The 26,541-nt window shown below is 47.6% G+C and overlaps 1 protein-coding gene across 1 annotated transcript; it reads left to right on the top strand.

Moving 5' to 3' along the window:
- Window positions 1-1,733: 1,733 nt before the first annotated feature.
- LOC115080194 (butyrophilin subfamily 1 member A1-like) lies at window positions 1,734-24,656 on the top strand. Its single transcript, XM_029584314.1, has 9 exons — window positions 1,734-1,949; window positions 5,110-5,217; window positions 6,937-7,293; window positions 9,118-9,399; window positions 12,405-12,533; window positions 13,273-13,293; window positions 21,050-21,070; window positions 21,209-21,235; window positions 21,853-24,656. The coding sequence occupies exons 2-9, from the start codon at window positions 5,118-5,120 to the stop codon at window positions 22,395-22,397; spliced, it is 1,482 nt and encodes a 493-aa protein (XP_029440174.1). The 5' UTR covers window positions 1,734-1,949; window positions 5,110-5,117; the 3' UTR covers window positions 22,398-24,656.
- The last annotated feature ends 1,885 nt before the right edge of the window (window positions 24,657-26,541 follow it).

Here is a 26,541-nt window from a genome sequence, read left to right as displayed (position 1 = left end):
CCTCTAACGCAGGGGTAGGCGGTAAATTAGCAGGTTAAACGCGCGGCTAAACTGCAGGTTAAAAAGGCGATAGTCGGGGCGCGCGTTACTGAATGGGGGGGGGGGAATAGCTAATCCGATCGTTTACATCTCATATTCATGCTGCGGGCGGAAAGGGTTACCCGTTGATTTAAAGAGGCGGTAAGGATGGGTTAAAGGGGATAGTGAATCGTGGGTTGGACTTACGCGGCCAAATTGTGGGTACAAAGCGGGTTAGAAGCAGGGTAACCGCGGCCACACTTTACTGTATTGACCTGTGGGGAAGGCTCTCATTCAGGCCGATACAGTAAAGCGCGGCCGCGGTTACCCTGCTTCTAACCCGCTTTGTACCCACAATTTGGCCGCGTAAGTCCAACCCACGATTCACTATCCCTTTTAACCCATCCTTACCGCTTCTTTAAATCAACGGGTAACCCTTTCCGCCCGCAGCATGTATATGAGATGTAAACGATCGGATTCGCTATTCCCTCCCATACAGTAACGTGCGTCCCGATTATCGCCTTTTTAACCTGCTAATGCACTGCCTTGAGCGCCCAAATTGCATGCACAGGCGTACACAGGCGTGCATTTATTCACCTTCGCCGGCGGGAGCAGGGGAGCCTGCCTATTGCACTTTATTCACGTTTGTTTTAATTTTCGCCCTGCGCCTTGCTTCAGGAGGGGGGGGGGGGGGGGGGGGAGAGAGGACTGGCAATCCCCGATGCCCGAGCGTAGGAGAACCATCCACTTCCTGGTACCTGTCATTTGAAATGACAGGTACCAGCACACCCAGGATACTGTATAGGCGCTGTATAGCGCTCTATATAGTAACATGGATTGCGCGGGCCTAACGCTTCACGGACGCTTCTTGGACGCGGCTTGCAAGAAAGAATTGCCAAAGAGTTAATGCGAGGTGACAAAACATTTTTCAGATTTATCAGAGAAAGGAGAAAGGTCCAAAGTGGAATAGTGAAATTGAAAGGTGACGAGCCGCAGTGAGTAGAGAGATGAAGAAATGGCAGAAATAGTAAACAAATACTTCAGTTCGGTGTTCACTAAAGAAGCCCCTGGAGAAGGACCGTTGCTGGTTGACAAGAATGGTGATGGGAATAGAGTAGATGAAGCTCCGTTTATGGAACAGAATGTATGGGAAAACTGAAAGATTAGAGAGAATGGAAAGAGATTTAAGAAAGCATGAAGAGTGGTCGAATATTTGGCAGATGGAATTCAATGCCTGGTGTATTGTTTTAGGCGATTCATAAATCTGAATAAAGATAAAGTCCATAAGCAAAGCCCGTCAAGCTGCAATGACTGATACATGGGGGTGACATTATATACTATATTGCTGTGTGGATGCAGGTAAGAGTGGTGTCTGACCTCATACATGATTAAACCCAAGATAATTATGATCAGAAAGAAGCAGGGTTTAAGATTAGGAAGGTTTGCCCGGGTACTTAAGAGGTTATATGGGTAAATTCCCTGGGATAAGACCTGCCCTCAATGGGCCAAGTCCATGCACTGATTCACTGCGTGTGCACAGCACAAGAGCTGAGGGGGAGGAAGGTAAAGTGCAGAATGGGATTTGCATTTTGAAAACTCAGGGTTATTGTGCTTGCTGCAAACCAGGAGTAGAGTCTACAAGTACAAAGTACCTGTGTAGCAATGCCTCACCCACCTGTCCTCAACTTTCACTTCCACTTTTTCTCAGACAAAGGTCGAATCTTAAGCTGTAAAAGGAGCTGGGAAACATAGTGACGGAGGTCCTTCTTTTTAAAATGTTTTGGTATTTATACATTTAGAGGGGCAAATGCATTCCTGTCTTTGATTTCATAAGTGGCTCAGTATGAAGGAGAGGAAGGGAGAACGGATTGGGGAATCTGCACTTCTTGGAATTTCTGAGAGATGTTCACAGTGAAGACTGAAACAACGAGGTAGGAGAAAAACCCATCCACCCTCTCCACTTCCCCGCCTCATCTGCGTTGCAGAGCAGGAAAGAGGGGAGGGAGGGGACCTGCAGGCAGGGGCATAGCCTGAACCAAATTTTTTGGGGGCCCAAGGTTAATGTGGGTGGGCACTGTAGTCTGCTCCCCCACCCCCTCCCTTATCCCATCCTATGTGGGTCTTCACGGCAGCGGCTACCAAAGCCTTTTAATTTCTGGCAACTCTCTGTATCTCCTGTCTCTTCACTGTCTCCCTGCCCTGTCTCTGCTGTTTCTCACTCTCCCTCTGGCTAAGGCACCACTTTATCCAAATGTTCCTCTCTCAGGCAGCTATATAGCAATTATTTAATTAGGCTTCCCTCGGTTGACTCATTCCTGAACATTTAAGGGGCTGAGAGGAAAGGGGATAAATAATTACCTGCCAAAAGCAAACAAAGACGTCAGTGGCCTCCCTTTTTCATGTTTAGCCGGGCAGTGATGCTTTCCCCTTAATGGTGCAGGGGATCCTCGTACTTTTCCAGCAAAAAGGGTTGTAAGCAGGGTACACAGGACAAACGTTGCAGTCCAAGCTTTCACTATAAGTAGCTTACAAGGAGAAAAGCAAGGATTGAACTCCCGGATCAATCGCTGATTATTTACTGCTATAGGTATGGGGGATATACATATAGAGGTGAAAGCATGGAGTTTGGCAGGGATAAGACACTGAGCCCAGATTTCAGCAGAGGACTGATGCAGGTTTGGAGGTGGGGGAGGGATAGCTGAGAAGGTAGAGTGGTTGATAGCAGGGTTGGGAGGGTTTCTGGTAAGATGCAGTGCTCAGTTCAGAGTGATGGAGAAGCCATGGTTTCAGTAGATTAAGGACCGGCACAGACTGCAGAGCCTCCAGGCCCTCTCACTGCTGCACCTTTAAGGGGCTGACTCAGATGGGACGTGAGCCTACAGCCGAAGGTGAGGGGGCCTAGCACATCTGCAGCTATGTCTCTGTCCTTAGGGTGAGGAGGAAAGATCCTCTCCAGAACCGAACCCCTGAAGGGCACCTCCAGGAGAGGGAAAGGAACCACTCTTCTATGGAATGGTCAGCAGTAAAGGGAGGTGACATTGCCCCTGTATAAGTCCCTGGAGAGACCACACTTGGATCACTGTGTACAATGCGAGAGACTGCACCTTCTGAAGGTTAGAAACAGGATCGAGTCTGTGCAGAGGGGGCTACTAAAATGATCAGTGATCTTAGTACTAAAGCATATGGGGATAGACTTAAATATCTAAACATGTATATTCTAGAGGGAAGGTGAGACAGGGCAGATACGAGAGAGACATTCAAGTATCTCTAAAGTTTCCATGCTCTGGAAGTGAGCCTCTTTCAATGGAAAGGAGGCTCTAGAACGAGGGGTCATGGGATGAATGTGAAAGGGGACAATCTCAGGAATAATCTTATGAAATAGAATGGTCTCCCAGTGGTCTACCACTATTCTGGTAATAAGATCCACACACAGCTCTGCCAATGCTCCTCCATGTCCTGCAGCACCCCCTGCTATTCCAGTACTGAGACCCTCACACACAGCTCTCCAATGCACCTCACTACTGCCCTGCAGCACCCCCTGCTATTCCAGTACTGAGACCCTCACACACACAGCTCTGCCAATGCTCCTCCATGTCCTGCAGCACCCCCTGCTATTCCAGTACTGAGACCCTCACACACACAGCTCTGCCAATGCTCCTCCATGTCCTGCAGCACCCCCTGCTATTCCAGTACTGAGACCCTCACACACAGCTCTCCAATGCACCTCACTCCTGCCCTGCAGCACCCCCTGCTATTCCTGTACGGAGACCCTCACACACACACAGCTCTGCCAATGCACCTCACTCCTGCCCTGCAGCACCTCCTGCTATTCCAGTACTGAGACCCTCACACACACTCTGCCAATGCACCTCCCTCCTGCCCTGCAGCACCCCCTGCTATTCCAGTCCTGAGACCCTCACACACAGCTCTGCCAATGCACCTCACTCCTGCCCTGCAGCACCTCCTGCTATTCCAGTCCTGAGACCCTCACACACACACAGCTCTGCCAATGCACCTCATTCCTGTCATGCAGTACCCCCTGCTATTCCAGTACTGAGACCCTCACGCACAGCTCTGCCAATGCACCTCACTCCTGCCCTGCAGCACCCCCTGCTATTCCAGTCCTGAGACCCTCACACACAGCTCTGCCAATGCACCTCACTCCTGCCCTGCAGCACCTCCTGCTATTCCAGTCCTGAGACCCTCACACACACACAGCTCTGCCAATGCACCTCATTCCTGTCATGCAGTACCCCCTGCTATTCCAGTACTGAGACCCTCACGCACAGCTCTGCCAATGCACCTCACTCCTGCCCTGCAGCACCCCCTGCTATTCCAGTACTGAGACCCTCACACACACTCTGCCAATGCACCTCCCTCCTGCCCTGCAGCACCTCCTGCTATTCCAGTACTGAGACTCCTCCCCCCCCCCCCCACAGCTCTGCCAATGCACCTCACTCCTGCCCTGCAGCACCTCCTGCTATTCCAGTACTGAGACCCTCACACATAGCTCTGCCAATGCACCTCACTCCTGCCCTGCAGCACCCCCTGCTATTCCAGTACTGAGACCCTCACACACAGCTCTGCCAATGCACCTCAATCCTGCCCTGCAGCACCTCCTGCTATTCCAGTACTGAGACTCCTCCCCCCCCCCCCCCCCACAGCTCTGCCAATGCACCTCACTTCTGCCCTGCAGCACCTCCTGCTATTCCAGTACTGAAACCCACACACAGAAATACAGGTTTGTTAAAGCACTTTAATCCTTCTCTTTGACACTTATTACTGTAATAATAAGACTCTGCTGCCCGACACACACAGCTCTGGCAATGCACCTCACTCCTGCTCTGCTGCATCCCCTGCTATTCCAGGATTGATGACCTCGTTCCCCTACACACAGCTTTATCAATGCTCCTCAGTTCTGTTCTTCAATACCACCTTCTGCTCTAATACTGAGACCCCCTGTGCAACTCTACCAGTACACCTCCTTCATGTCCTGCTAGAACTTTCTCCCGTCCCCAAGCTGTAAGATGTTTTGATGTCATTGTAACTTGAGTTCAGTCTGTTCCAGTTTACATGATTTAATATTTTCAGAAGTACTGATGATGGATTTTCCTGAATCCTGCTGGATAAGGGCAGTTCCCTTCATTCCTGCCGTTATCTTTTTCTTGATGTCTCATCAAATCCAGACTGGAAGTGCAGGTAAGTGCTCATGACAACATTTGCCTTTAATTCCCAGAGTCGTTTTTAGGCGTTCTCTATGAAAAGACCCCCTTGTAGGGGACAGGTCATGTCCTGCTGTCTGTGACCCAGTGTCAGTGGAGAAACCTGCAAATGGCTTCAGATGAAATTTGATATGAGAGTTACGCACAGATAAAGAGCCAAAAAGTGATACTTTCAAACAGGACCCGTCATAAAAGGCAGCTCCTCTTATATGAAGCTTAACGGAGGGAGGCCAAGGATTGGGGGTGCTTGAGATATTGGTCAGTGAGGCAGCTAGATCATAGACAGAACCCATGAACAGTGGGTTGGGTGATGGATGGCGTTTAATCTGACCACGTGTATCAGTGAATCGGCAGTGGATATCTTGTCTTCTTGTTATCCATACATTTTTATTGTGTGCGAAGTAGTAAGGGACACCATTGACCGAGGTGGATTGGCATGTTGGGGGATCGGGAATCCCCCGGTGGGCCCAACGCACTGGTCACTTGGTCTTCATTTCAGCTCCTGCTGAGACAGGCTGCCGCAGAACAAGGCCTTTGGTGGGGCCACAACAAAATCCAGCCCTTCGCGGCCCGAGGGAGGTCTCAGCAGGGCCACAACGGAGCCCAATCCACCGCTGCCAGAAGAAAGGCCTATGGCCCGGGGTCAGCAGAAGGACACATCTGGTGGTAGCAGGGCCGCCTCCTCCCATCTCCCCTCCGGCACTAAAGGAGCATCGAGGGCGCGGCCAAGGCCCAAAAGAAAGGACACCTAAGGGGGGAGAGGGTGTGAGTGTGTGTGTTTGTATAAGAGAGAACATTTGCATGTGTGCATGAGACAGAGCACCTGCATATGTATGAGAGAGCATGAGCCTGCATGTGTGTATGAGAGAGAAAGAGCGAGCCTTCATATGTGCATGAGAGTGCCTGCATGTGTATAAGAGAGCAACTGCGTGTGTATAAGAGAGCACCTGCTGCATGTGGATGAAACAGAGAGAGTGTGCCTGCATGTGTGCCTGAGAGAGTTCAGATGTGTATGAAAGAGAGAGCCTGTGTGTGTGAGCCTGGCATATATGTATGAGAAAAAGAGAGCGCCTGCGTGTGTGTGTGTGAGCCTCCATGAGTATGAGAGAGAGAAAGTGCCTATGAGTCTGAAGGAGAGAGAGGATAAAGAATGTGGCGCCTTTCACCCAAATCCACAGCAATCTCTGGGAAATCAAAAGTGCATAACCCACTTGTTGGGCTTGATCTACTCATCATTAAAAGAAAGGAAATTATTGGGTAAGTAGTAATTTCTCCTTTCTATAGACAATGGGTTGTAAAGTAATCCAAATAGATGGAACAAGAAGCTTCATCTCACAGACTCTCAATAAAATTTGCAACAGAGATGGCCACAATGGGAGAGAGAAGAAAGTAAAGTCTCAGCTTCATTAACTGACTGAGTTATCTGTGTTGGAACCATGGAGTCTCTCTCTCTCTCTCTGGAAAGGGTCTTCCAGCTGTGGGACTTATGATTGAATTCGTACAATGTGAGGTGCAAATGAAGCTTGCCCAGTTTTGTAAAGTAGAAGAGGTTTTAGAATTATTGGTCATTTTCTTACCCCTGCCTCAAGGCCTTTGCAGTTAGCACAGACTGTTATGCAGCTCTTTAGATCTCTCAGCAGTCGGTCCCATATTCCTCCTTGCTAATTGATGTCATTCCATTTGTTTGATAACGCAGAAATAGCAGAAGAGTTTAACGTCATCAGTCCTGATCACCCTGTGATTGCCATTCTGGGTGACGATGCCGTGTTACCCTGCCACCTCTCCCCAGGCCTCAGCGCCGAGCACATGCAGGTGAGGTGGTTCCGAACCAGATTCGACTCAGTCGTGCACCTGTACGAAAATGGGATGGATCAGAACCGGCACCAGCTCCCAGAGTACCAAGGGAGGACGGAGCTGATCAGAGATGACATCTCCAAGGGCAGCGTGGCAGTGAGGATACGCGCCATCAGGCCATATGATGAGGGATACTATACGTGTTTCTTTCAATCTGATATTTATTATGACGAAGCAACCTTGGAGCTGAAAGTAGCAGGTAAGGGAAAGATTTCATTCTCTTCTGACTTTCAGCCCTTTCTCTGTTTTGTTATTACATTGACTGCCAGGAGCTTGCAATTCTTCTTCCCATCCACCTTTGGTAAATGTGCAGCATGGATAGAGAAGTGCATTTACTTGAAGTGAAAATGGAAATTGTAACAACATTTCCTGTGTCATTTAGCTTTTAAAATGAAATTAAAGAAATATGAACAAAATTTCATTTTTCATTCCTTTAATTAATTAAGGCCGTCATCACCACTAAATTACCCTCTGCCTCATTCCTGGGCCCTCTCCCCGGGCCTCCTTCCCAGTTGTTGAAAATGTCTTCACAGGTCCGAAGCGATTCCTGGTCCCTCCTGCTGCGATTGCAAATGGTGACAGCAGACCGAGGCCTGGGTGGTACAAAATGGCATCAGTTTGGCCCTGAGCCTGGCCGGTGCCATTTTCTTTGGCAAAACTTTACAATGGCTCCGGCCTTGGTCTGCCAGCACCATTTGCAATAGCAGTAGCTGCGAGGCAGGAGCGATTGGGGATTGCTCCTTTTCCATGACAAAATTTTCAGCAAGAGGGCCCCAGGTGGGAGGGGGGTGGGGGGTTACAGGGGAGGATCCAGGTAGGGCCTGAGAGTTGCGGGGGAGAAATTTGTCTGTAGACCTAACATGTACCCCAACCGGTCCACACCAACCCCAATGATCCCCCACTCAACCGCCCTTAACCTCCCCAAAATGATCCCCCTTTGCTGCCTCCTCCTCGTCTGGTCCCTGCATCTGGATAAGGAAGCAGAGGGCTGCTCTCCGCTGAGTGAGGTTCAGCACAGCAAAAAGGCAGCATTTCTTCAGCCAGCCTGCTGCCCCCTCCCCCCTCGATTTTTACCACCCTAGTCACAGGCCTAGTGTCCCTATTGACAAATCCAGGCCTGAATAAAACCCAGGCAAACTGTGAGGAATGGCAGGAGGACCTTGAGAGACTGGGGGAATTGGTAACTCAATAAGAGATAAAATGTAATGTGGGCAAAAATCTTCAGAGGGATAGCCGTGTTAGTCTGGTGTAGCAAAAAAATGCATCTGAGGAAGTGGCCACTGTCCTTGAAAGCTCATGCGTCAATAGTCTATAAGACGCCACCTGCCTCCTGCCATTTTGTTATGTAATCAAGTGCAAGGGAACTACAGGTACACCATGCTGGGTTGCACATTAGGAGTCACTGCTCAGGAAAAGGATCGTGGAGTCATCGTGGACAATGCACTGAAATCTCAGCTCGGGGTGTGGCAGCAGCCAAGAAGCCAACAGGATGTTAGGAATGATTTGGAGAGGAACGGAGGATAAAACGGAGAATGTCAAAAATGTCTCTGTATCGCTCCAGAGTGCGAGTGCCTAGAGTACTGTGTGCAGCCTCGGTTGCCCTACTTAAAAAGAAAAGCAAAGCCAGAAGAAGAAAAGACACAGAAAGCAAGCAACAAGTCCAAAAGAGACCACCCTGGATGTCCGATGTTTCCGCAGTTCTACTGGTGATCAGGATTTCTGAGCCGGCTCTCCATCAGCTGCAGGAGGCAAAATTAGCCTCGTGTTTATACTTCAACAACTTTATTAAACAATAACAAATTACAAAACAAGCACAGTAGATAGCAAAACAATTGCCAAATTTGAACATTCAGAGAAACATGAAAATCTCTTTCCATCTTTATGGTTCTATTCCTCATTCCCCTCTCCCCCCTCTTTTCTCTCAGCCACATGTTTAGTGAGGGAGATAAAAGCCGATCATCTTGTCAGTGTAAGAATGAATCTCTCTCTAACGTTCTGACAGATTTGTTTTATTTTCTGTCAGGTGTGGGCAGTGCTCTGTCCATCTCTGTGAATGACCATCAGGACAGAGGAATAAGGGTTGTGTGCGAGTCTACAGGATGGTATCCGGAGCCAGACGTGACCTGGAGGCGAGAAGATGGGCAGAGTCTGACATCGTTATTTGAAACAGAAACAAAACAGCAAAATGGTCTGTTCAGCATCAGAACTTCCCTGCTTATGAGAACAAATCAGTACAGGAAGGTTTCCTGTCACATGAGAAACACCGTCCTGAACCAAGAGCAAGAATCAACCATTTCTGTCTCAGGTCAGTGACTCTTGCAGCCTTGGTAGCAGAAAGTAAATCTTTCTGCATCGGTGCAAGGTCTGCAGATCATCTTTCCCCGCGGACTTTGCACTCAAAGGGGTAGATTTTAAAAGAAGCGCGATCAGCCTACTTTTGCTTGCGCATCAGACTCAAGCAAAAGTACGCTGGATTTTAGTAGATACGCGCGGAGCCGCGCGTATCCACTAAAATCCTGGATCGGCGCGCGCAAGGCTATCGATTTTGTATAGCCTGCGCGCGCCGAGCCGCGCTGCCTCCCCCCGTTCCCTCCAAGGCCGCTCCGAAATCGGAGCGGCCTCGGAGGGAACTTTCCTTTGCCCTCCCCTCACCTTACCCTCCCTTCCCCTACCTAACCCACCCACCCGGCCCTGTCTACACCCCCCCCTTACCTTTGTCGGGGGATTTACGCCTCCCGGAGGGAGACGTAAATCCCCGCGCGCCAGCGGGCCTGCTGCGCGCCGGGCCGCGACCTGGGGGCGGGTACGGAGGGCGCGGCCACGCCCCGTACCCGCCCCCAAAACGCTGCCGACACGCCCCCGAAACGCCGCGATGACCGGGCCCGCCCCCCGACACGCCCCCCTCCGAAAACCCCGGGACGTACGCGAGTCCCGGGGTCTGCGCGCGCCGGTAGGCCTATGTAAAATAGGCTTACCGGCGCGCAGGGCCCTGCTCGCCTAAATCCGCCCGGTTTTGGGCGGATTTAGGCGAGCAGGGCTCTGAAAATCTACCCCATAGGGAAAACACGAGCAGACTGTTCCTTTGAGAAGTGCCGTGGGAAACCCCAACAACAGAAATAAGCTTTCTGTAATTTTGCATGTTTGTTCCCCCCCGTACACACAAAAGAGCACCTGTAGTTTGAAAGTGCAAATTGTGCACACTAGGCCTGATTTTCAAAAGCATTTACACATGTAAAACTGGAGGTACTAAACCATGTTTCTTTTATGTAACACATTATGACTAAACCATGTTTCTTTTATGTAACACATTATGAGGTTGTTTCTGCTTTATGGTATCCATTTGTATGGCGTACTTAGTGTTTGGTTCTTGTTATGTCTCTTGCCTTTATGGATTTGTAATTACTGCACCTCATTTCAATAAAAACCACTTAAATACAAAAAAAAAAAACTGGAGGTAGAAGAATGGGATGTTTTTGACGGGCTTTGCCTGTTTGGTTCCTGCCGTTCTGGGGGGAGGGTAGATGAAGGGGACCTCCAGGGATGCAGCAGGCTTGTGGGGCTTGGGGACCCTTCTGAGTGGGAGTGGGACCCCCCACAGGGGCTTGTCCCCTCAAGGAGAGAGGCCCCAGGCAAAGGAGTGGAGTGGGAGTTTCCTCCTCCCGAGGAACTAACCTGAAGGTGGCAGTAAGAAGACGTCATTCGTCTCTCCAAGGAATAAGGCCAGGAGAACAGGAGGAGAGTCTGAGACAAGGAATGCCCTAAGATGACCCTTAAGTGTAGGAGTCCAGGGAAAACCTACACTTGGAGGAAGGCGGTGTGGAATTCAGATGCGAGGCCGTTGTGAGTAGATCCATGTGAAACGGGAGCTGCTTGTCCCATCTGGATGTGAGTTATGCTCTGCTATGCCTGAGTCTGGTTTCAAAGGGATGAACCCCATTCCTGCACAGGAGGGTGGGGACCGGAATGCAATCGTTATGCTGCAGGAAGGATGACGGGTTGAAGATAATAGGTGAATGTATTCAGTAGATACCATTTCACCTGATGCACATCCATGAATATACGCTTTGCTTTGGACAGAGTTTATGGAGGGGGAAATGAGGTCTGTGCTCCCTGTTCAGTCAGACAACAGGAATATGGTAAAGTACCACCCACAGCTGTCTCCATCTGCCTGACCTGCGCTAAGAACCCCCTAAATAAAGAACCTCGTTTACTAAGCATTTTTCCCATCGATGCAGAATGGGAGAAAAGCCTTAGGAAAGCCGGCCCTGAATTTGGACAGGATGGCCCTAAGCCGAGGGGGAACCCCTTCTCATCATTTTGTGTACCCTCAGGTTTCAGGGATGAATTTGCAGCGCGCTCAGCCCTGGGCTGGTGTGGGGGGAGACCTTCAAGAGACTGTGAACTCTATGCAGGGGGGTGTGGACCGTTGCCAACTCTGTCCCAGGCCTTAGCTCCCCCTAAAATGTCAGCAGGTAGGCGAGAAGCAGTCACATTAAATGAACCAAAAAGTACCATTGGTGCAAACTAATCCCAGCAAAACAAAACCACGGGGTTATGAGTCCTGGTCAGCACCTAATTAATGAGGCCCTCATCCCGCTGAGCTATGTACGCTCGCTCAAAGCTGTTCTGAATATACTCTTTTGGAAAGCAAAGCCTTAGAATTGCTCACAGTATATAATTGTTGGTCTCATACATTGTGTAAGACTTTTAAAAATTCAAAACTATTTTTTAAAAAATGTCCACGTAACAGTGAAGTATAAAAGCGCATAGCACTTATCTTCATTCAATTCCTATCCGAGGAATGCACCAGGTCCTTTCTTGGGTCAAAATGTTGGCTAGGTTTCAAAGCCCGACACGCAGCGTATATTGGTTCTTCCTTAGGGGCGTCGGGGATGGAACTCACAAGATGTCAATGCAATTCTACAAAAAACAAAAGCGATGTCATGATTACATATTGTGAGCAGTTCCAAGGCTTTGCTTTCCAGAAAACTATATTCACAACAGCTTTGAGGGAGCGTACATAGCTCAGCGGTATGAGGCTCTCAATTATGTGTTGTCTAGGACTCGTAAAACTGTGGTTTGGTTTTGCTGAGCAGGTAAAATGCGAGTCCATGGGTCTGTGAGCTCCGCCTCTGCTCACAGACCCCACCCTGCCTCTGTACCCTTCTCCCATGTGGGTTTTTTTTTGTATTTCAGAAGCATTCTGTACAAATCCTTTTGACATTTTCAGGTTAAAAAATGCTCAAATATTCATTATGATAGCCTAGAATAATTGACAGTTAACACCAAGTGGTTTTATTTCATTTGCAGATGTGTTCTTCCACCGGGTCTCCCGTTGGGGGGTCTTGCTCTCCATCTTTTTGCTGTCTGTGGTAACCCCCTGTGGTTTGCTGGTAGTTTTGATTGTTCACAAGATGAGGAAGCACAGCAAAGAGAGAGGTAAAGTAGCCACTGAGCCACGGCAGTGCCGTGGGAGACTTACAGGAGGGGAGCAGCAGGACGGGAGGGTCCCTGCAGAGACTGACAGCTGTGAGAGCCAAGAGAGGGCTTTAGCTGATACCTGTCACCGTCATTCAATTTTAGATTGGTAGATGCTTTAGAATTTTTTTAGTTGCCTCAAGTTTTGTAGGAAAAAAAATTGTCCTGCCCCCCACTCTGCAGGGGAATGGTTCAGCTGCAGTTCCAGATCCTCCCAGCAACAAGTACCAGGCAGTCCAGCATCTGATGGGTCAAAGACCTCCTGCTCTTTAATAATGAGCAGGGAAGTCATTTGCTTAGCATGAAAGAATTAACAACAGGTGTCTTGGTGGTCAGTCAGGAAAAACCCCTAAGATCTAAACAGCAAACAAGGACTTCTAATGGAGCCTACTTTCTGGGCTAAATGCAGGCCCGTCGCCAGCATCCATCAGGGCTGAAGGAGGCACTTCCGAGCCTGCTGCTGCTTCTCCCCTTTCCTGCCACCGACTGGGTCACTCTGCCCCTGATTTTTCTCTGATTTCTTGCACAGACGGCATGAATAGTTTTAAGGTGCAGCTGAATAAAACAAGAAATGAGAACCTCCCACATTGTTTTCACCAGTTTTAATCTAATTTACTAGGCAAAACTAGGATGGAAAACATTTTTTTAATACCAATGTCTTTATTTGCGGGCACTGATTCCTCGATTTGTTTTCTTGCAGCAAAGCTTTCTGCACATCTTGGTGAGTATTTTAATTTTAGAATTATTTACTGTGACTGAAACCATTCTAGTTCCTAAGCCTTGCCCATGGCCCATGTGCTTTCCAGTTTACTAAAGGCTTACAAATGTCTCTGTGCCTGTTGGATGTAGAGGGCCCCAGTGTGATCCCAGGGTAATTATTTTGTTGGTTCAGCTCTCTTCACACTGCGGGGGGGTTTAGACCTGTCTTTATCTGCCTCTTCTTCCTCCATGGACCTATAACCATCTTTCAATTCAAGCTCAGAAGGAAAACAAGAGTAGATATAAGCTTAATCTATATTATCCTTCCATTTCCTGGGTGTGATTCTGTTCCATATTCATGTAAGTGATTTTGCTGAGGGGTAAGTAGGAAATGTTTGTATCTTTGCAGATCATACTAAGAAGGAATGTGCATTCTTTTTACCCGAATGGGTTGAATGCGACGAATGCATTCATTTTTCCTTCATTCTGAACGAAAGAAACTGAAAATGGAAAATCCAAAACTGATTCAGATTTGTTTTGATTTGGTAAATAGTATGCGCTAGCAGATACCCATGCATTATTTACCATCACATCCAGCTCCCCTGCAGCCATCCCCCCACTCCTCTTCCAGCTCCTACATAACCCATTGCTGGTTTCCAAGCTAGAAAGTGGCAGGAGCAAGCCCCAGTTGCTCCTGCCTTGCAGGTGTCAATTTAGAAATAGTGCCAGACTGGAGGCTGATTGGCGGCATGTTTTATGGCCATCGAGCAATATGGCCTTAAAACAAGTTTTGTCCAAACAAAACAACCGGAGCTCCAAGTGCACTTTACAACGTAAATTATCCAGTCAACTAAGTGCACAATAAATTTGATTTGGTCGTGGTTATAATAACTTCATTTATTTTAAATGGTGACTCCTTCTTTACATCCCACACAGATACCTGCAGACCTGTAAGATTGTAACCACTAAGATTTACTAAGAATCCCCCCGAAGCAGCCGACAGGCGAAACACAGGACCGTGTCGGGGACTGCTGTTAAACTGTATGCCTTATCTGTGTGGGATGTAAAGAAGGAGTCACCATTTAAAATAAATGAAGTTATTATAACCACGACCAAATCAAATTTATTGTGCACTTAGTTGACTGGATAACTTAAAACAAGTTTTACAATTGTGTTACAGCCATCAAACAATACAAGGTGATACTGGCCAGCCCTGAGGCTGATGCCAATTTTCAATCGGAATTAGTGGAGGCGATGTCCTTTTGTGGATTATAAACTGGTTAAAAGACAGGAAACAGAGAGTAGGATTAAATGGTCAATTTTCTCAGTGGAAAAGAGTAAACAGTGGAGTGCATCAGGGATCTGTACTTGGACCGGTGCTTTTCAATATATTTATAAATGATCTGGAAAGGAATACGACGAGTGAGGTTATCAAATTTGCAGATGACACAAAATTGTTCAGAGTAGTTAAATCACAAGCGGATTGTGATACATTACAGGAGGACCTTGCAAGACTGGAAGATTGGGCATCCAAATGGCAAATGAAATTTAATGTGGATAAGTGCAAGGTGATGCATATAGGGAAAAATAACCCTTGCTGTAGTTACACGATGTTAGGTTCCTTATAAGGAGCTACCACCCAAGAAAGAGATCTAGGTGTCATAGTGGATAACACATTGAAATCGTCTGTTCAGTGTGCTGCAGCAGTCAAAAAAGCAAACAGAATGTTAGGAATTATTAGGAAGGGAATAGTTAATAAAACGGAAAATGTCATAATGCCTCTGTATCGCTCCATGGTGAGACCGCACCTTGAATACTGTGTACAATTCTGGTCGCTGCATCTCAAAAAAGATATAGTTGCACTGGAGAAGGTACAGAGAAGGGCGACCAAAATGATAAAGGGGATAGAACAGCTCCCCTATGAGGAAAGACAAAAGAAGTTAGGGCTGTTCAGCTTGAAGAAGAGACGGCTGAGGGGGGATATGATAGAGGTCTTTAAGATCATGAGAGGTCTTGAACGAGTAGATGTGAATCGGTTATTTACTCTCTCAGATAATAGAAGGACTAGGGGGCATTCCATGAAGTTAGCAAGTAGCACATTTAAAACTAATCGGAGAAAGTTCTTTTTCACTCAACGCACAATAAAGCTCTGGAATTTGTTGCCAGAGGATGTGGTTAGTGCAGTTAGTGTAGCTGGGTTCAAAAAAGGTTTGGATAAGTTCTTGGAGATGTTACGAGCACGCGCGGGCACGGTCATCGTAAGCGGGTGGTGAGCCCTTGGGCCACGGCGAAAGCCAGGGAGGAGCCCCAGCCACACCGTGGGAGGTGAGCTGAGCAGGCATGGTGAGCCAGGCAGGCAGCAACAGAAGCAGGGAGTCCGACCCTCAGCCGGACCTGCATGCCCATGGTAGCCAACACGGGGAAGTTGACTAATGAACGGTCCACCGACTGTTCCCGGCCCTTTCGGACCTGCCGCTGGGAATGGCAATGGGCAGCAGGCCGGACAGAGGCGAGGGCAGACAGAGTCCTTATACAGAAGACATCAGACGGGGGCTGAAGCAGACATCCAAGACAGGCTGAAGCAAGACACTGAAGACATCAGGGCAAGGGCTGAAGCAAGAAGGAAGGGTCCAGGCGAGCAGGAACTCCGATGCTGGGATACTCACATCCGAAGCCCCTTCGGCTGGCAGAAGCTCAAGAGCCTGTGGGACGAATCCCTCCTGTTGGCCACTCCAGGGCCCAACAGGACCGAAGGCTCAGGAACCAGACGAAGACGAAGACGAAGGTCAAGGCAGAGACACAAAGACATCAGGAACATCAGGCAGAGACAGGACAAGGTGCCATCAAGACATGGATGACCTGGATCAGCTAGGTTACAGGCGACTGTAATGCTCAGATCCAAGGCCCGTTGCAAGTGAACAGAAAGTCCTTAAATACTGGAGGTAGAAGGCAACTCCCTGGGAGGAGCTTGCCAGGACCGCCCACCACTGGTCCTATAACTGGGGTAGAGAGCTGCGGGCCAGCCCCTAGGGAAACAGGCGTGGCTGGAAACCAGGAAGTCCAAACGCAGAGGCATGCAAGCCACAGGCACCGCTAGGCCTCTCAGGCCCTGGAGCAAGTCCCGGATGGAACGTAGGCGAGGCCCTGGCTTCAGAGCGGCCTCTGGAGGAAGGTAAGAGACCTCCTGTAGCGCAGCAGCAGGGGGGATCGCAACAGGAGAAGTCCATTAACTGCTATTAATAGCATCAGTAGCATGGGATCTTCTTGGTGTTTGGGTACTTGCCAGGTTCTTGTAGCCTAGTTTGGCCTCTGTTGGAAACAGGATGCTGGGCTTGATGGACCCTTGGTCTGACCCAGCAGGGCAATGTCTTATGTTCTTAGCAGCGACTGGGGCTTGCTCCAGCCCCTTTCTGTCTTGGAAACCCCCACAAATGGGGTACTTAGGGGCCATGGGGCTAGGGGAAGGCATTTGTTTTTAATTCAATGTTTATTTCTGTTCAGCATATGATCTGAACCAAAATAAATATTAAACTAACCAAATTCCAGAAATACAAACTCCGAACTGAAAAAAAAAAAAAAGCTGAAATGAAAATTCCCCTCCCTCTCCTCTCCCCAGACATCCCTATTGCTAAACTCCACAACAGGGTGGACACTGCAGCCGGAGACGAGTGAACTAGAGAAAGTTTGCTGGTAAAAAGTAATGGAGGTGAAAATTCCTTTCTACAGATCTTTGGAGAAACCTCGACTTGAATATTTTGTCCAATACTGCGCACCGTACCTCCAAAGGGATAGAGACAGTATGAAGGCAGTCTGGAGAAGGGCTGCCAGAATCATTCAAAGCCTGTAGCAAAATCCCTTTGAAATAAAAATGAATGAATTCAACGTATATCATATTGATGGGAAGGATGTAGAGGGGAAGAGGAAATCTGCTAAGAAACATTCAAGCAACTCACAGTGGAAAGGAAGGCGTAGGACATATTATGGTGCTCAAAGGGGAGGCAGACCGAAGAGCAGAAGTGGGAAATATTTCATTAAATAAAAAAGCCTGGGATGAGCTTATAGGATCTGAATGCTTAGTTGGGAGGGGATGTAGAAAAAGCCAGGGGTTAGGTGAACTGTGCTGAGGTGCAGCCAGAACGATAAATGGGCACTTGATGGGCCTGTTAAATGACTTTACCAGGGTAACTAAGCAGGATAAAACTGTTGGTCAAAAACCATCACCTCCCACTCTAGGGATACTTTCACTTGTGCCGCAGCAGCATGGGGGTGGGGCTGGGGGAGAGCAAGCCAGCAGACAATCCATGGGGATTTCATTTTGAAATGCCCACACATGGATTACGGTGTTTCTCAGGTCACGCAGAAGCTAGGTCACCCTTTGGACCTGGTGTTTATGAATGAATCTTTGGTTAATTCTCAGTCCTTTAATATCAACATTAGGACTATACCTTGATCTGATCACTTTCTTCTCTCTTTTGTTTATCTTCAATTGTCGTCTTTGGATACTTTCCCCCTCCCCCATTGCCCGGTAAAATCTACCTATACGAAAAGGGGTCACTTTGATATAGAGCATTTTAATGAAATACTTTCATCTGAGCTAGACGAGTACTCCCCGACCAGTGCAGAACTAGTAGTTTCTACTTGGGATATAGTTTTGACCAATGCTTTGGACAACCCTCTTTCAAGTCATTCAACATCAGCAAGTTAAAAGAGTGCCCATGGTTTAACCCTGAGCTGCTGACGTTTAGATGCGCCCTGGGCAAGCAGGAACACCAGTGGTGTCGTGTTAGATCTGCTGATGCTTTAACACTTTATAAGTCATTGTTAGAAACATTTAGATGCAAGTTTGATGATGCTGTGAAATCCTTTTACTCATTGTCACAACCCTAAAGAGCTCTTTAAGATCGTTCATAATCTGACCGTTCCTTCCTATGGGCCTGCTTTCAAGCAAACACATTTATGGATTGTCTATCTTCTTAATTGGCTAAAATTCTAGCAATTTTTTCTCCTGTCCCTAGCTGGTTATCTGAACATTCAGATGCAAGAGATGTCAAATGGTCCTCTTTCAAGATGATTTCTGAAAGCGAGGTCTCAAGTGTAGTGTCATCGTTAAATCCAGCATTTCGCCCCTTAAATCCATATACTGTTACAGTTTTAAAAGCTGCTAAGGACACCATAGTGCCCTCCTTAATTTCTTTGGTTAATCCTTCATTGCAGGAGGATCGTGTTCTGAATTCATTGAAACAAGCTTCTGTGAGACCTCTCTTAAAGAAACCCCCATCTCAACCCCTCCAACCTTGTGAACTATAGGCTTATTTTATCAGTTTCATTTGTATCGAAGTTGATTGAGTCCCTTCTATTGAAATAGCTCTCCAGTTTTCTGGATGACAACTCAGTCTTAGGAAAGCCCTCCGTACCAAGGTTGTGTTACTCTCTCTCTTATAGATTTGTTGAGAAGAGGCCTTGTTACAGGAAATAAATATGTCCCGATTATGCTGGATATTTCTTCAGCATTGACACCATCAGATTCTGTTGTATCGGCTGAGAGTGTGGAATCTTGGGGACTGTTTTAGAGTTGGTTTCAATCCTATTTGCCCGACCAACAACAAGCAAGATCTGGTTCGACTTGCTCTGCATGGCATCCGCTAACAACTGGTGTCCTGCAGGGCTCAGCCCTGTCTGTGCTTTTATTGAGCATCCACTTAGCTCCAATTTGCAGAATACTGGCTGGGTTTACTGTGGGATACAGGTTGTATGCAGAGGACATACAGTTCATGATTCAGGCAGAAACTTCCTGAGATGTTACCTCCAAGCTGGTGTCATGCTCTGTCACTACCATTAGACAGTGGCTTCCTCACAACAAACTTGCCTTAAACCTAAAACTGAAGTACTAGTTTTGCAACATGGTACTGTGTTGAGTGCTCCTCAGTTCCTTTTGATTGACAACGTCAAAGTGCAAGAGCTGGTTCCACGAGAAGTGTAGGCGTGCTGGCTGATTCCAGTCTCATTTTTCATACTCTGATTAAATTAGCTGTAAGGGCGGTTTTTTTTTTTACAAGTTACGTTTGGTATGTTATTTGAGACTTCCGTGCTGTGGTCAGGTCTGAATCCTGCTGTTATTGGATTACTGTAACTGTTGATATATTGGTATACCAAAATTGGCGCTTAAAGTTCTTCAGATGTTGCAAAATGCTGCTCAAGGTCGCTTTTTCTGGGTATTGGATGAAAGAACACATCATGCCGGTTTTAAAAGACTTTCATTGGCCACTGATTGTATCTAGAATTTTTTATAAGTTACTGATGTTAGTCCATGAATTAATGGCACTTGATTAAGAACATAAGAAGTTGCCATATGGGTCAGACTGAGGGTCCATCAAGTCCAGCATCCTGTTTCCAACAGGGGCCAATTCAGGTCACAAGTACCTGGCAAGTACCCAAACATTAAATAGATCCCATGCTACTAATGCCAGTCATAGTAGTATATATTCCCTAAGTCAACTTGATTAATAGCAGTTTCTGTACTTCTCCTCCAGGAATCTATCCAGCCTTTTGTAAACCCAGCTACACTAACTGCACTAACCACATCCTCCGGCAACAAATTCCAGAGCTTAATTGTGCATTGCGTGAAAAGATTTTCTCTGATTTCTTTTAAATGTGCCACATGCTAACTTCATGGAGTGCCCCCTAGTCCTTCTACTATCTGAAAGAGTAAATAACCGATTCACATCTACTCGTTCAAGACCTCTCATGATTTTATAGACCTCTATCATATCCCCCCTCAGCCTTCTCTTATCCAAGCTGAACAGCTCTAACTTCTTTAGCCTTTCCTCATAGGGTAGCCATTCCATTTCCTTTACCATTTTGATTTTTTCAACAGTCTGACACCCTCCTCCGTCTCCCAAATCCATCTCGTGCTGGTGATCCTCGTTCCATCAGGCATGATTTGTTGTTAATGCAGTTGTGGTCGCCTCAGAAAATTGGAATTTTATTCCACAAGAATTGTGGTTTATAGGAATTGCACAAAGGCATTTAAGGTTGTGCTGAAAACCTTCCTCTTCAGGCTGGCATTTGCTTAAGTTGTGAACTGTGGATGGACATGCTGATTTATTGTTTTTTGTTTTAATTGTATTTGTTTTGTTCTTTTAGTCGTGTTTACTTGAATTATGGATGTTTTATTGTTCGGAATCAGAGTATGAATAAATAAAATCTTAAATCTAACAAAAGAGCCCAAGAAATTTCCACTTATTATAATCACTACAAAACAAGGAAATTCACATAACAATTTAGCCACTCGTCTAAAAGGAACTGTAGGGATCCCTCTTGTAAGGAGAGAATAGAGGCTTGATGATGTACTCTAAGTGCTACAGTTCCTTTTAGATGAGTGGCTAAGTTGTTATGTGAATTTCCTTGTTTCGTAGGGATGTAAATAAAACCTATGCAAGGTTTCCCTTTGAGAAGGCGGGTTCCTGCAGCGCCGTGACTACATTTTGGTGCCCCTGGAATTTTGCATCTGTTTTACAGCAAAGTCCACACCCTAAATGATGCACAGGGGCTTTCAAAAAGAAATCCCCGCATGCTTGGTGGACTCGCTCTCCCCCTACTGCCCCTGGCCACGCCCCTTTGTGGCAGGGGTACTTTAACCAGAAGAGAGGGCAATTTTCAGCTTCTCGATGGTACACAAGTAAAAGCTTTTGAAAATTAGCCTGGATACGGTTAGCAAAGGGATGGATATTTTTACAAACTAGGAGCTCTAACGTTTATCATTTCTCTTCTCGTTGTAGAATCTCTTTCTGCAGAGTTTGGTAAGTTTTTATTCCCAGGTCACGTAAAGATGTTGCTTCCTGTCATTCTCTCTGTACTTAGATGTAGCAGAATATCAGTTTTTATAATTATATTAGTTGTCTGAGCTCAGACCATTCTCTTTCTGTGTTTGATTTCAGAGTGGAGAAGAAGCCGGAGCTACGCAGGTAAACAATCTGACAAATCTCACGTATCCTTAGGGACCTTCATGTTTAGTTTTTATTTTATTTTTCCTGGGGTTTTCAAAATTATAACAAAAGAAAAAGTGGGAAAATGACTGTTAGATGAAACAGGAGAAAAATCAATAGAAAAGTCATTTTGCCACGGATTTTTTTTTTTTAATTCCCAGGGAAAATGGTGTTCTTCCTGTACTCAGCAGTTCGAGGTGTAGTCTCTCTGTCCAGCCTTCCACAGAGGTGTTAAAGAGAGCAAATGTTGTTGGCTGGGTTAGAGAAGGGGGGGGGGGGGGGGGTTTCTGGATCATACGCTGCAGGGTCAGGAATTGATCTCCTGTAGGGACAGAATATTTCTCTGCTGTGATAGTGAGTGTGTGGCTCTTGATCATTCACTGCAAGGTCAGGGAGGATCTCTCTTGTAAGGAGAGAATAGAGGCAGAATATTTCCCTGCTCTGATAGAAAAGTGTGTGTTTTCCTGATCATTCACTGCAGGGTCAGGGAGGGATCCCTCTGGAATACTTCTCAGCTAATGAGGGTTAGAGATGGGTGTGTGAGGAGCCAATGAGAAGTATGTGCTCATGTTTATTAATGTGTCTCCTCCCTGCAGTGGATGTGACTCTGGATCCTGAGACTGCTCATCCTGAGCTCGTCCTGTCTGAGGATGGGAAAAGCGTCAGACACAGAGACACAAGACAGAACCGGCCTGACTCTCCCCAGAGATTTGATTCTTATCGCTGTGTCCTGGGCTGTGAAGGCTTCACTTCGGGGAGACATTACTGGGAGGTGGACGTGAGAGACAAGACGGAGTGGGCATTGGGGGTGTGTAAAGACTCCGTGAAGAGGAAGGGGGTGATCACACCATCGCCTCAGAATGGATACTGGTTACTGTGGCTGTTGCACGAAGGTCAATACTGGGCCTTCACCTCCCTGGAGACCGAGCTGCTCCTGAGCGTGAGACTCCAAGCCGTGGGGATTCTCCTGGACTACGAGGCAGGAAAGGTCTCCTTTTACGATGCAAAAGAGAAATGTCATCTCTTCACTTTCAGAGACATCTTCCAGGGGACACTCCGACCTTTCCTCTATCCTGGCCTCGGAGACGGAGAGGCAAATGCTGGAGCTCTGAGAATCCGAGTAATCCCAGCCTGGGACTGAGAGAGCTCTGCTCACTGGTTTTATTCAGATTCTGGCAGTGGATGTTTTTGTTCCCCGATGTAGTTAAACATTCGGGACCTGATTTTCCAGGCTGTTTTCTCATAGCTATACTAAGGGGCACGGGTCTCTGTGTACAGTTTTATCCCCGAACACGTGCATGTCTTTTGGGCACAGACTGTACGCCCGATACAGATTAGGAGCTAGAAAGGGGGCTTACCATTCTGGCTAGGACTCCAGTGAGGATGCTGGACACAGTAGCTGTGGTGTGGCAATCAATGTTGCCAACTGAGTGATATCGTAGCTAGATCTGGCCACTACTTTAGCTTCTTTTGAGCAATTTAGCTCTAAATCTTGCAACTTTCTCACAGATGTAAAGGTTTTCCATCAGGTTCCCTACTTACAGAGCGTGTCTGGCAGATGGAAAGGACTGATGAAGCAAGAGGGTAGATGGTCTAAGAACGCCGTGTAGGTAAGCAGTGGGTTAGACACCAAAATTGTCCAAAATTCTTTATTTGAATGGAGACACGAAAATCAAACTGACGCCCGACTCAGGCCGAGTTTCGCCCCCAACAAACAATAGGGGCTGCAACCTTATTATCAGCCTGACAGCAGCGTGTGTCCTGGTGATGCTTCTGTGCCCAGGACAGAGGGAGCCCAGCCGGTGAGAGTATGCAGCTTCTTGCAGGGTGGGGAAGGGCCACAGCAAGCAAAAGATCAGTAGCCAACCCGCCGGAATGGGGCGTTCGCTTAGCAGCAGCACGAGAGTGTGTGCCTGTCAGAATGAGAGAGTGTGTGTGTAATCGTATCAGAATGAGAGGAGAAGTGGATGTCTGGTTACACCAGTAAAGTTTCCTTAATCTGAAAATCTGTGTGAGCGACCAAGCATGTGTGTGTGTGTGCATGTCTGCATCAGAGAGAGGAAGTAAAGCTGTGTGTGTGTGTCAGAGAGGGGGAAAGTGCGTTAGCCCGTCCCCATGCCAATATACACCAATCCTAGGGTGACCAGAATTCCCAGGTTCACAGCTAAGCCGCCACCACCATCGCACCAAATCTGGAGATCGTGCATAGTGGTCTAGTGGCTTTCTTCAGGTAGGAGTCGGCCACACTGGCAGCATTTTTAGTTAGAGGAGCAGGATCAGTTCTCGTTTTTTTTAATAGACCCCTCTCCCCTCTCCAATTCGGTGGCTAGGCCCCAGCTCCATAAGCCCAGGAGAAGAGGAAAAGCATTCCCTTTTCACGGTTTGTGCCACCAATTGAAAGGAGAGTGGTCATTTTGTAGATTTGCGGGAAATCTGCTGCTCAGCTCTCTCCACACCTGGAGGAACAGGAGCGACTCGACACAGGAAAGCCTTGATTTCTGTTGTTGGAGAAGATTTCATTTCTGTCCCTTCTGTCCGCCCAGCAGAGAGTGGAGAGCATTTCCCCTGCTGCCAACCCAACAGATCCAGATCAGAGAGTGGGGAGTGCCAAGGAGTTCAGCTGGAGACCCTCACTTGACTCTCTGCTCCAGAGGCAGAGAGGACTGGGCGGCTTGGGGGTCTTTGAGAACAGGTACAAACTTCAGGGGCTCATCTATTAACCAGCAGTATTTTTCAGCAGAGGGGAAACATTCCGGGGGTGGGGGCTTCACAGGAAAAAATATCACCACGAAGTGTGCTTAAAACATGCGAGGGCGGTCCCCTTCGCCAGGAGCCACCATCTTTTTAAAGGGCCACGATGGCCGAAAATAGTTGGCTCCTCAACATATAAGAGACCCCTGCCACTGCCCCCCAATGTTTGAAAGGCCTCCCCCACCTACCCACCCCCTACTGCTTCTACAGGTGCCCCACAAGTGAAAAAAGTCCAAAATATAGATTTTAAAGTCACATGTGACACCCTGCTCTCTACCCAAACTCCCCCCTTTTCCCCCAAAAGGCAATCTTCTAATCCAAAATCTGCCCCCCTCCAATCAGTAGCAGAGTTCCACCCCCTCAAACCCCTGACCCACCTTAGCCTACCTCCCCATAACTTATAGTTTGTCCCTGGTGGTCTAGAGGGGTCAGGAGTACCCCCTAGACTCTGGGCTGGCCACTCGCTGCCCCTAGCATGTGATAGGGCAAAAGCCTGGCCAGCTGGGGCAAGTTTGAATTCAAGGAGCGGCCACCTCGGAGTTTAAGGGGCGCTCTGGACCCCATTAGACCACCAGGGGCAAATTGTAAGCTATGCAGGGGGAGGAGGTCTCCAGAAGGTGGGCTAGGGTGGGTCAGAGGTTTGAGGGTGGCAGTCTGCTCTTATTGGGCGGGCAGTAGATTTTGGATCCGGGGGTGGGTAAGGAGCAGGACATCACCACGTGACGTTAACATCTATAGTCACTTGTGGGCTGCCTCTAGAAGGGGTGGGGTTGGCCGGGAGGTCTTTCAGACTTGGGAGGGAGGGTTTTTAGGGCTGTCATGGCCCTTTAAGAAACATCCCAGAGGCACTGGGATGCAAGTTAGCTACAATGCTAACTTTCTGGAAAATGACATGGCTTGTGTTTTTTGAGTCAAGCTGTGTTATTTTGACATCAAATTAGCTAATATTGAGCTGCTTTGCATGCATTTGTAAAGGTTATGCATGCAAAGCAGCTCATTAACATACCCGTGTTATTCTGGGTAAAATATTGCGTGATAAAACAGCTCTCGCAGCTATAGAAAATGACCCCCTTAGATTGTGAGCCCTTTGTGGGATAGAGAAATCCATTCAGGTGCTGGCGGGAACTCGCCTTGAGCTAACAATGCAGAAGGTGTGAGGTAAATCGAAATAAAATAATTTGTCTGTTTTCACCAATCAGATGTACCCCCCTCTTCCTCTAGGGGTCACCTTATCAGCGTGTGGGAACCTTCACTCTTCTCCAGGTACTGTAAGAGTAGGGGGTCCAAACCAAGGTCCATACCAAAGCTGTGCTCCAAAAGAAAGAAAACTTTAATTCCAAAATTGACCAGTTCAGCAAAACAACCCACCTGTCACACGTCTCAGTCCATTACAGTAGAAACAATCATGGACAACGCATGCCAAGACTCACAATCAGAGTCCACACCCTTCCAGACAACTTGCCCAACAGCAGATATTCTTCTCTTGTCTTTTCCCAGCTCCTCTGCGGTCCCAGAGAACCAAACACAGCTCCAGTTACAAAGTACAGCACCAGCAATGGCTGCAAGGCCAGGCCCGGCACCAACGAGTGTGCAGACCGTGCATGTGCATGGAGCGGCACACCCAGGTCGGCGGCGGGTCGGCAGCAGGAGGAGAGACCACGGGCCACCGGCGGAGCCTAACCGGCCGGCGGCTGAAGAAAGAGAGAGCGCCGGCGCATAATGCCCGAGGGCCTCCTGCTATCTTTGGGCCGTATGGCCCACCGATCTTCCTGCTTGGGGGGGGACGAAGCAGAAGACAGGAAGATTGGTGGGCCATATGGTCTGAAGATAGCTGGAGGCCCTTGGGACCGTGGGGGAGCTTATCCCACCATAGCCCGATAACAGGAGACCATGATGTGTGAGAGCCTGTGTGTATTTGAGAGCCTGTTTGTCTGTGTGAGATTCTATGTGCGCGTGTGTCTGTGTGATAGCCTGGGTATGTGTGGGAAAAGGAATATGTATTCTTTTTATGAATATGACTTTACGATTATTATATTTCTTGATTTTATTACTTCATGTTTTTATGAAGAATGGTAGTGTTTCTATTTTTCCATTGTTGCTCTGCATGTAGGGACTGGCTTGTTGTGGGTTCCAGTTCAGTTCTTCTCAGCACGTTTCTGTTTGCACTTTCTGATCTCTTTATTCTGCATTTGGTCAGGGTCTCTCTGGGTTCTGCATATGTGACAGAGATGAGGTATTTTGCTGGCATGTAATTTCTGTGCAGGGATCTATAGCAGCCTGGTTTCCTAATAAGAGTTTTATTGGTGTTCTAGGGTGTGGTGTAATACGTGCCGCGTTGCCTTTTCATAGATAAGGTTGTTATTCCGAGTGCTGGCAGCTAGGGTTGTCTTTGTATGGGAAGTTTACTATATTGTAATGGTAATTCTGTCTGTTCATGGCTCTCTGAGGGCTAAGCTCATATCCAATGCGCATTACAAAATGTCTAGAGGTTTCTGGATGGCACCACAGCAGGGCCTGTAAATTATAATATGCAG

The sequence above is a fragment of the Rhinatrema bivittatum genome, chromosome 19, assembly GCF_901001135.1.
Source record: "Rhinatrema bivittatum chromosome 19, aRhiBiv1.1, whole genome shotgun sequence".
In the NCBI taxonomy this organism is placed as follows: Eukaryota; Metazoa; Chordata; class Amphibia; order Gymnophiona; family Rhinatrematidae; genus Rhinatrema; species Rhinatrema bivittatum.
This window is presented reverse-complemented; position numbering and strand designations above follow the sequence as displayed.

What these genes read in the sequence shown, in the direction of transcription:
- LOC115080194 (XM_029584314.1), top strand. Translation starts at nt 5,118, where the DNA reads ATGATGGATTTTCCTGAATCCTGCTGGATAAGGGCAGTTCCCTTCATT. An exon ending in AATCCAGACTGGAAGTGCAG is followed by an intron (nt 5,218 to 6,936) that starts GTAAGTGCTCAT and finishes TTGATAACGCAG; the next exon opens with AAATAGCAGAAGAGTTTAAC. An exon ending in ATCTCTTTCTGCAGAGTTTG is followed by an intron (nt 21,071 to 21,208) that starts GTAAGTTTTTAT and finishes GTTTGATTTCAG; the next exon opens with AGTGGAGAAGAAGCCGGAGC.